The 10,691-nt window shown below is 33.9% G+C and overlaps 1 protein-coding gene and 1 non-coding gene across 5 annotated transcripts; one reads left to right on the forward strand and one right to left on the reverse strand.

Moving 5' to 3' along the window:
* Positions 1–937: 937 nt before the first annotated feature.
* On the reverse strand, positions 938–10,312 carry LOC145627264 (putative disease resistance protein RGA4). 4 transcript variants are annotated; one of them, XM_081679661.1, is made up of 5 exons: positions 10,209–10,312; positions 9,569–9,673; positions 2,676–5,732; positions 2,369–2,575; positions 938–1,332 (listed from the first exon to the last, which is right to left on the reverse strand). In XM_081679661.1, coding segments are annotated over exons 3-4 (3,039 nt in total). In that variant the 5' UTR covers positions 5,713–5,732; positions 9,569–9,673; positions 10,209–10,312; the 3' UTR covers positions 938–1,332; positions 2,369–2,573. The 4 variants fall into 4 exon arrangements, with proteins under 4 accessions (XP_081535787.1, XP_081535788.1, XP_081535786.1 ...); XM_081679662.1 differs by lacking the exon at positions 10,209–10,312 and having other exon boundaries at positions 9,569–10,104; XM_081679660.1 differs by lacking the exons at positions 9,569–9,673; positions 10,209–10,312 and having other exon boundaries at positions 2,676–5,451; positions 5,581–6,100.
* A 119-nt stretch (positions 10,313–10,431) lies between these two features.
* On the forward strand, positions 10,432–10,503 carry TRNAD-GUC (transfer RNA aspartic acid (anticodon GUC)). The gene has a single exon. It is a non-coding gene; the product is annotated as a tRNA-Asp (tRNA).
* The last annotated feature ends 188 nt before the right edge of the window (positions 10,504–10,691 follow it).

Consider the following 10,691-nt stretch of genomic DNA (forward strand, 5'->3'; position numbering starts at 1 on the left):
TAATGAGTCATAGTCCATCAACTTTTGCTGACTAGGCTTAGTCCCTTAACTTTTTGGTGTAAAACACCAAGTGTGGGGAATAAGGGACTAAAAGTGCACAAAATAGTTTAAAGGGACTAAAAGTGCACAAATACAAAAGTTGAAAGACTGTATTTTACCTTTACTCCTCGAATGTGACTAGATCACTAGAATCCCTCCATTTTTGTAAGAGACAAAAGAGTATGTCAAATTGTCAATACCGCATTAAGGTAAAGGCAAAGGTAAAGGTAAAGGTAAATTAGGTAATTCTCTTGTTGTGTATCTAACCTCATTATTTTTATCTACTAATCAGCTCAAAACATGTTATACAAGTACTATTTTAATATTTTTGAGCATTATCTTTATTTCTAGTAAAATACTTTTCCGTTTCTTTTTAGTTGACACGTTTCTTTAGTCACGTTTGTCAATGCAAAAATTCAACCGTTAATATCTTTAATTATCAATATGAAAAAATTATATAAAGTTGATATTTTGAAAATAATATACCGTGATCTAACAAGACTCCATATGACTATATTTTTCATTATATATAAATCACAAAACATGGTCATAACTCATAAAGAAGTGTGGATGGTTATTTATTTATTTATTTTACAGATGGTAGTTTTTTTTTTTTTCAAAGACAAAAATAAGAGGGGCGGTTATAAATTTTATGATAGATTTGTTTTTTTGTTTTGGCTTTTAAATTGCACTTGTTTTGGTAAAAAATTTATATTTAAAATGTGAAAGGTTATTTTAGGAAAAACAAAATTTATCAATCAAAAAGTTCTTTCTCTTTATATATTACTATAGATAAATTACTACTCCAAAACAAGTGAATATATTAACGTGTGGGAGGGTAAAGTCGAAAATTAAATTTATTTAACAAAAAGTATTAGAAAAATAATACTTTCCTACTTTATACCAAGTTTAATAAAATTCCTATGAATAATATATAGACATGTATATCTCTTAAAAATATTTTTATATATATTCAGCAACTTTTGTGTGTGGTGTGGCCAGCTAATACACAAATAACCCTTGACTAAACGAGTAATCCCGGCCATGACCCCATATTTTTGCACGTATATTAATTTAAAACATTAACAGTTTGAACCTAGTAATTTTCAGCCTTGATGAAGATCTTCATTCCTTCATCCCATTCTTCCAATAAGTGTAAAACTTCCCGTGGAACATCAGTGGACATTAGATGGAATACCCTTCTTCAAGCTTCTCTTTATAATTCATCTTTCCTCATGAACTTAGGGCATGTTCTCATTGACTGAACTCTGAACTGAACTGAGTTGAGCTGAGCTGAAATGAATATTTTATAAGAGAAGAAAATTAGGAGCTGAATTGAACTGAACTGACCTGACCTGAATTGAAATGAACTGAATTTCAACGTTTGAGAACAGACCCTTACTCAACAAAATTACTTGTTATATGTGAGAACCTACTATGATACCAATTGTTTAATAGAGATGAACTACTACAAGTGGGGAGGAGGATTGTAGTGAGTTCCTAAGTGACCTTTTTTTTTTTCGAAAATTAAAACAAACTAAATAGGAACTTGCAAAGCAGACAACGATATTTACGAGGAAACCTTTCAGGGCCCAACTGGAAGTAAAATCTCGACCCTCTCAAGGGATTTCAAACCAAATCAATCCACTATAATAGGGCAACACACCAAATTGCAACCTATTACTCACAAGTTCCAAACTGAGCTTGCTACACGAGAGAACCCTATTCTATACCCAACTTAATTCCCAAACTCAAGTTCACTCGACTCCCAGAGCACTCAAAACTCAAAACTCGGCTTCAAAATAGAAGCCTACAATACAAACACTTGACTCTAATATGAGATTGAAAAGCAACACATGAAACCCGTAACTAATATGATAAAGCTTTAACTTTGGCAAACTTACTCTTAAGAACTCTTGAGATTTTCACGCATAAACTCACAATTTTTCTCGGCATATGAACAACTCTATTTATAAGAAGTATTCATAAGCCAAGTAAGGTTTCCAAAAGATAAACATTAAAGCCGCCGTTTAATAAAACCCAATATGAAATGAATGTTTTTATGAAAATCTATAAGAAAATCGAACAAAGATATAATTTAGAAAAAAATTAATATCTTTTAAATAAAATTTTATAAGATAAATTCTCCCAAAGATCTTTTCCATAAATTAAAACTTAACTTTTATAAAACTTCCGATTATACTTAGCTTGCCAAGCTTTATCACGTTTCTAATAGATCTCATGCATAATTAACCAACACATATTTACAACAATCCTAGCAAAAATAGACTTAACAAAACCTTAATAAAAGACTTTTAAGTTTGCAGACCTGGATTGAATTCATGTTGTTTTCTTCTCTCTAGCATCTTGCTGGAACTCGCAGAACAAGTTCTTCTAGAACTTGTTGTCTTCAACGCAGTCCAAGCTAGCCTTCTTAGCTTGCTGTCAATCATCTACAGATTTCATGCTTTATTGTAGCAGACTTGAACATACTTTGATCTGTATCACCAAAGTTGGCTGAAATGGCACTCTGGTTCTGGAAGATGCAAGGAAATTGATGAGTTAAATATTTACGGTTACAAATATGAATGAAGAGTTGTATAAATAGGAGAAAAAGTATTATAATATATGCTTACATTCAATGGAAAAATGAGGGATGTGTTGTATCTTGGACCAATCTTCTTCGTTCGTCGGTTGGTACCTCTCCTTCAAGCCTTGACAATTCTTTATAGTAAGTGTAGTTAGGGAAGTGAGATCAAGGATGGCTTGTGGTAATACAGTTAATTTGTGGCATTCAACGATGTGAAGGGATTGAAGAGATGTTAAATGCTGGATTCCCTGTGGAAGGTTCCGCAGTTCAGGGAGGTTGAGCAAATGCAGGGTACAGAGATTGGTAAGGGATTCCCAAGGCATGTCGTCCTCTAAATGTTCCAATTTGTATAAATCCCAGAGTTTAAGATTCCGGAGAGAAGTAAGATGCTGGAATCCCGCTCCAGTTAGCCTCTCTAGATACCTCCAATCTCGAATTTCCAACCTATCAAGGGTGGAGAGGCGGCGCCAAAATAAATCCCCATCAATCACCTCTGACAAACTTGTCACTACATCTTTGAAGTGTAGTGTTATAAGTAGGCTATCAGGTCTCCACTGGTCACACTGAAGTCTAAATGGCCTATAATTGCCATTACCAGTCAATTTCAGTACTTTCAACTTAGCACTCAGAGGAACGGAGGTTATTCTGGTATTGTATATGAACATCGAGGAGAGATGATTAAAAGGATGTGATACTGGGTTTAACATTTGTGGAGTGGAGGAGTCTCTATACCAGTTCATATTACGTAAATATTTTAAATGAAGTGTCTCAAGGAGAGGAAAGTATTCAGATTGTTCATCTGTACCCTCTTCTAAGTACTTCAAATTATCTAAGCTATTGAGTTTAAGGACTTTAAGACAACGCAATCGACCCAACAAAGGGACTTGCTGCAACCTACAATTATGAAGGGAGAACTTGATGAGGTTCGGAAGGGATTTCTCCAAGTCCGATGATGATTCCCAAATAGGAAATGTATCGTCACAATAATCATACAATTGGAAGCTCTCAATATCACGATGGGGCTGAAGGTCTTCCAGCAATAATTTTGTACACCTGAATACAGAAAGTTCTTTGAGATGTTCCATACCTTTAACATATTTGGTGCCTGGGGCGACATCACGAAGATCTCCATCAACACGAATTTCAAGACTTCCCCTGACATTTGTGAGAGCTTCTAAGTCTTGTAGCTTGCCTCCAAAAGGTGATCCTGAAGGATCGAATTTTGCAACAAACATTGATAGCCTATGAAGACAAGTTAAATTATTCAACCTCGTAGGCATATGAGTCAATTTGCTGCAACCCAATATATCCAATTCCCTAAGAAGTGCGAGTTTACTCAGGTCCTTTGGCAACTCTGTTAACATCGTACAATTCTTTAGCAGCAACGTCTGCAAGTTCAGTAGCGAGCAAACAGCTTCAGGGAGACACTCTAACAATTCATCATTTGATAGGTCAAGATGTCGCAAATGATACAGTTTATTTATTGTCCTAGGCAAGGCTGTAATACTCATGTGACATAAGCTCAAAGACCGTAAGTAACTTGCCTTGGATAGTAATACTTTTACAGTGTCCAATGAAAGGTTAAAAGCACCTTTCATCTTCCCTGATAAAAATATTGTATGCAAGTGTCTCATCTGATCCACAGAGGCTGAAAAGCTTTGGATGTCAATATTGCCTAAAGATAAGTGCCTAGCGTTTATCTTCAATTGGCTTACAATATTAGAATTTACTTCTAGTATGTCTTCTTCAGCTACTCCTTGAGCTACATCATGCATTAGATCGTGGATCTTGCATGAAGTAATCTCACCCAATTCATCTACTTCAATATCATAAAAGAAGCACCTTTGCAACAAAGTCATAAAATAGTTCTTTCCAGCATCTTCAACACAACCAGCATCTGGCTCTATGAAATCATGCACCATCCACATACTAATCAAAGTATTCTTGTCTATTCTATAATCCTTAGGAAATATAGCACAATAACTGAAACAGCGCTTCAACGGTGCTGTAAGTTTGTCATAGCTATACTTCAGCACTTTCAATATGCTTTCCTTATCGTCACCCTGCGTGATTTTATCTAGGTCTGTGTCTCTAAAAGACTTCCATTTCTCTTCACCTTCACCATAAAGAAGGCCTCCAACAGTCGTTATAACTAGGGGAAGTTTGGCACACTTTTTTAGAATCTCTCTCCCAATTTCAACCAGCTTCCTGTTCTTTCTATCCTCAGTAGTAAATGCCCATTTCTCAAACAATTTCCATGAACAACTATCAGATAGACTCTTAAGTTCATACGTTACGTCTCCTATATTTTTAGCAACTTTCATAGAGCGCGTAGTGACTATTATTCGACTTCCCTTTCCCCCTTTCATCAACAAGTTCTTCAGTTTCAACAATTGCTTACGATTCTCATTCCACACATCATCTAAAACAAGCAAGAACTTTTTACTCAAAATGTGCTCTTGAACTAGACAACATAGTGGGTGCATCCCAAGGTGGTCATAGTTCTCAGGCTTTACTGACTGCAACAATTTCCGGAGAATCGTTTCAAAATCAAAATGATCAGAAACACAAACCCACAATGTCAATGAAATTTTGCTGCTGATCTCCGTATCATTGTAAACGTATTGAGCAAGAGTGGTTTTCCCTAATCCCCCTATCCCAGCAATTGAAACAAAATAAAAATCCTCACTAACACTAGAAACAAGTAACAAGTCAGACACTGCTTTCTTGTCCTTGTCTCTTCCAATAACCTTCGTTTCAAGTAACAAAGAGTGACTATCCTCCCTTCTCTTAGAAATTGTTGTTATATTCCCTAAAGAACCCTGTGATGGAGAGGCAAAGTCACGACGATTGCTAGCAATCTCACTTAACCTCTCAATAAGTTTCGTAGCCTCATGCTTCATAGTAAAAGCAAAATCCAGTTGGTTGAAGGAAGAAAAGAAAAGGAATACCTGCTTGCTCCGTTTACCACCAGGCTTAAGTTGTTTGCGGTAAGCTATGGTAGCAGCCTCATCGAACAGGATATTTGCTTCTTTCACAGCATCCCTCAGATTCTCAAACCATTCTCGGTCCATGTGTAGCATCGAATGCCTCTCTTGCTCTTCTGCATCAAGGAGAATCTTGGTTATGATTTTCAGGGCTTTTTCTATTTTTTTAAGCTCTGAATTATAGCTCCAAGAAGATATTATTTTTTTCACGATGGGAGATTCTGCCAATTTTACACAAGTGTCTATTGATTTGAGAACTATTGCAAGATCCATCTCTCTCTCTCTTTTTCTTTTTTTTTTTTTTTTCTAGGGGTTGAAGGAAGAAAACAGGCGTATTTATATGTTTTAATTTGTATTGTATATGCACCAAGAAAAAAAAACAATGTTTGGTATATTTTCTGTGATTCAGCTCTGCTAAACCAATGCCAATAAATAGACATAATTGGAAGAAAAGATCAACAGCTTACAAAGTTACAATATTGCAAATTGTACACCAAACTCTATTTAATCTTTCACATTAACATTTATTATGCAACCAGTTGTGGAGTATCTAAAGAACACTTCCATTTTCCAATCATTAAATTAATTTAGTTTACTTTAGGCAGCCCCGTGTGAATGCGTGGTTGCTACCTTAGTCCTTAAATTGAGAAGAAGTCAAAAGTCTTTACGCCATACATGATTGCAGAATATAGGTCATCTTGATTTATTCAATGTGGTTGTTGAGAAGTCAAAGTCTTTAGATAAATTAATTCCACCATTTTTTAGATGGAGTATCACTTTTTAAATTTCTAAGTAATGAAAATTTCAATTTAGGTGCATCACTTTCCTTTTTAATTAATAAATTCACACTATTTCTCTCAAATATCACGAGCCTTCTTTATTTTCTCTCTCTATCTCTCTGTACTTTAAAAATTGGGTTAAAGTCCGTGCAATCAAAATGATGCATGGAAAAAAAACACAGAGAAAATACTACCTCTGTTAATTTTTATGTGCAACTTTGGGGTATTATTTGTGAGATATAAAATATTCCAAAGTTGCACATGAAAATTAACGGAGGTAGTAGTTCAATGATGTCTCTTGATAGAAATGTCTCTTGATAGAAATAAGAGCTAGAAATTATTCAAAAAAAAAAAAAAAAAAAAAAGCAAGAAAAGCCTTATGTCAGGATTGAGTTGACATTATTAGTCTATAATTCTATATATATCACGATTGAGTTGCTTGTTGCCACAATTTTAAGTTCAAAAATCTACAACTATAACATTGCACTGCAGGGAATTGTACATGTCATCATGGATAGCTGGGAATCTGGAATTTACTGTAATTGTTAGCCTTCATGTCTGAATCTCTTAAGAACGTATAAAGTTTACTAGTTGTAGGAGTAAATAAAAATAATAATAAAAAAAAAAAGTCAAAAACGCTTTCGATACATGTTTATTACGGAGTACAAATTTATGATAATTAAATTTTTTTTTTTTTTTACAATAATTACAAGTATAAGTTATATACACTTGATCATTATCTTCAAGATTGTTTTCTAAGTAACATTAATTAATAGGTTGTCTAGTTACTTGAATTTTAATCGAGTTGGTTGATTATATAGTTATCTTTAAGGACTTGTTCTATTCAACTTATTTCAGATACTTATTACTTAATCTTAATACATTCATATCAGATCAAAACTGTTTATTATTATTTACTTGTTGCTAAATATTGTAAATTATGTATTTAAAAAAATTATGAAAATTATATATATTCAAAGTACATGATGAGTCGAATCTAATAAGATCTAATTTGATAATATTTTTCTTTATAGATTAGTATTAAAATGTGGTAAAGGTTTTATCACATTAATAAATCTGATTAGACCAGACTATATAATTAAGATTCATATCCGACCTTATTAAAATCATATCAGATCTCTTTATTTCACATGAAGAGAACAAGTTCTAAAAGTACTAACGACTACTCACTCGTTTTATACAAAGTGCTCCATTAGTTTCGAATAGTAGAGTGAAATGGATGTGAGTTAAGAAAGGGATCAAATTAAAAATAATAATTAAAAAAAAAAAGGTGGTGGGAAGCATGTGAGAGGGGAGAAAGTCCCACATTTCCATTACACTATCCCCTAAATATACCTCTTTTTTTTCCCTTTCCCTTTCCCTCCCCTTTGCCTTGCCTCTTTACTCTCTCTCTCTCTTAAATACGTCTTATAGGTCATACTTGCTATCTTAAATAAGGTGCGTGAAGTCGTTATCTCTAACTCTCTTTCTTTCCTTCCTATCCTTATTTCTTCCTTTGAATGACTTTAAAAATTATAGGTTGTATTTACTCTCTCCCTCTCCCTCTCCCTCTCTCTCTCTCTCTCTCGCATTTGTGAAAATCTTCTCTTTATCCTAATTGTTTATCCGTGGGGTCGTGTTCCCATTTACTTTCTTTAGTAATGTCTTTTAGTAATCTCTTTTTGAGTGGTATATAATTCATTTTCTCTTTTTTTTTTTTTTTCCTTACAAATTTGCAAAGTTTATAGTTAAGTCTTACTTACATATATACATCCTTTATTTGGTTACACGTTTATAAGAAAACCTATTTATCTCAATCTTATTATAGGTTGTACTCTCTCTCTCTCTCTCTCTCTCTCTCTCTCTCTCTCTCTCGTTATACAAACATTAAAAAATAGTACTTAATTATAAATTTAGCATAACTATAAGGTTTAAATTTTTATTCTAAAGGTGCTATTAATTAGCCCGACTTTCTCATAATTGTCATAGAACCACGTTGATTGAGTACTTATTTATTGAAAGAAACTTGTCGAAATCTATTATTGAGTTGCGCTCATCCCTATTTGCTCACTCTGTTTCTCCTTCCCTTTAGCTTTTCCTTTCTCTTACTCGTCTTTTATGATTTCGAGCATTTTAGAAATCTTATAAAAAGTATTCTCATCTCCTTACTCAATTAAACTCCAAAAAGTATCTCCCCTTTTTCCTTTATTTCCCCAAACTCTCTCTTCCATTTCAGCATTGCACAAGGATGGCTGAGTTTCCCTACCTAGATGGTACACTTTACTTCTTCTATTGATGCAGTCAGGTTATGGTGTTCGACTGTTTTCTATTGTGATTTCCCTGCCCTAAGCCTGTTAGGGTCCAAGAAATGATGGTTGTCATAATATGCAACCAAGGGCTGCTACCCCAGCCCTACCTAATCCAGCCAAAGTAAGACGTGTGCCAAAATCAGAGAATAGTGATGCTCATTTGCAGGCCCATTTAACCCGGTGATGCATGCGTTAACTCAACAAAAATTAGGTTTCATACTACTCTCAAGTCTCAATGCCATGAACACATTCTACCGGACCATGAGTCAGGACCCCTTTCCAAAGCAAAGTCTCCCAGATAGGTGTCCTCACCTGCTCACCAGCCTGAATTCAATTATACACGTTCCTCTTTTCATATCCTAGATGCTACGAATATGTACTTTGTTGGGAATATGCATCCCAAGTCCCACATGGAAGAAATAAGGAGGACCAAGTCCCACATGGAAGAAAACTTGATTTTAGATCAAATTATAATGTGCAAGCACAATTTAAATGATAAACGACACCTGGTGTGATTTCAGAACTCGGTTGATTAGGGTTAAGCACAAGATATTGCTTCCTTAATCTATTTTCATAAGGTGCTGAAGGCAAAATAGAAGTCAGGAGCTAAACAATAACAATTCCCTCCAACCAAATTTTGTAGTGTTATACTCATCATTGTTTTTGTTAAAGTAAATTATGCAGACAAATTCAGTGTTTTTGTTTCATGCATGCATTTTCTTCAGATTATTTAAGAAGAAAAAAACTGTTAGGTGGGAAAAAAAAAAAAATGCCATCACTCAAGCTCAGCAAAACACGACATAGTGAAATGTGGAGAATATGGACCTTTGATAAAAATACATATACAGAACAAAGAATACTAACCACTGTTCCATTATCCAGCCGTTTTGCAGCAGCAATGTACTCTTTCGTCATATCCTGATTACTTTCTTTCTCCACCTTAACTTCTTCTTCTTGAGGTTGGTAAATCTGATTTTCACAAGAATTGTTTCACAAAATTAGACTGATAAAACAATTGGGAATCCAGCATTACATTTCAGCAGATCACAATCATCATTGCAAGTAACTACAGAGTAATAAACAAATCAAAGAAATAATGCGAAAATGAACCGACAATTTGTATGATTATATTCTATATACTTGTATGATTAATTTACTGATCTAACATTATATTTAGATACAACCACTCGATTAAACGAGAACAATTGCTAAAAATACCGTGAAATTGTGACATAATTAGTGAAATCAAGGTCTAAATAAAATGCGAAATTCACAAACTAATTGATCAAATTCAATCAATTTTAGAGTACAATAGGGTTTAAAGGATAATCTACTACGCATTTAAGAGAGAGAAGATTAAATATATTGATTCAATTAATCAATGTTAAACCCTAGATTTTGACGAAGCAATTACAAACCGGCTAATATTTGCACAGAAAATTCAAGTACATAGTATTATAGTAGAACCTAAATAATCATACAGAAAAGGGATCAAATTTATTACCTTAAGCAAAAGCATCGGTTTTTTTTTTTTTTTTTTTTTTTTGAAAGAACAAAAGCATCGGTTTTACCTTTGGTGATGTGATTTTTGGCAATACAGCAGAAAATCCTTGGTGAAATAATCTGTATTCTTCCCATCATCAATTAAACTAACAAGTAACAACACAAAATAAATTCAAGTAATGTATTCAATTAGTATATTTTCTCGGAAATAAGGAGCAACAAATGTCGTTGTAGTATAGTGGTAAGTATTCCCGCCTGTCACGCGGGTGACCCGGGTTCGATCCCCGGCAACGGCGATTATTTTTTATTTTTGTTTTGCTACTGTACACATGTTTAAGGTGATAATCGTTTTAAGAGTTGTTTACTTTGTACGAGTTCTACATAATGGTTGATGGTTTGTTTGGAATTGGTTGAATATTTATGTAGTAAGAGATTAGAGTGAATTATATTAAGTTACAAACCTAATCAAGTCAAATTAAATTTA

Source organism: Chenopodium album, chromosome 4, assembly GCF_948465745.1.
Source record: "Chenopodium album chromosome 4, dcCheAlbu1.1, whole genome shotgun sequence".
Taxonomy (NCBI): domain Eukaryota; kingdom Viridiplantae; phylum Streptophyta; class Magnoliopsida; order Caryophyllales; family Amaranthaceae; genus Chenopodium; species Chenopodium album.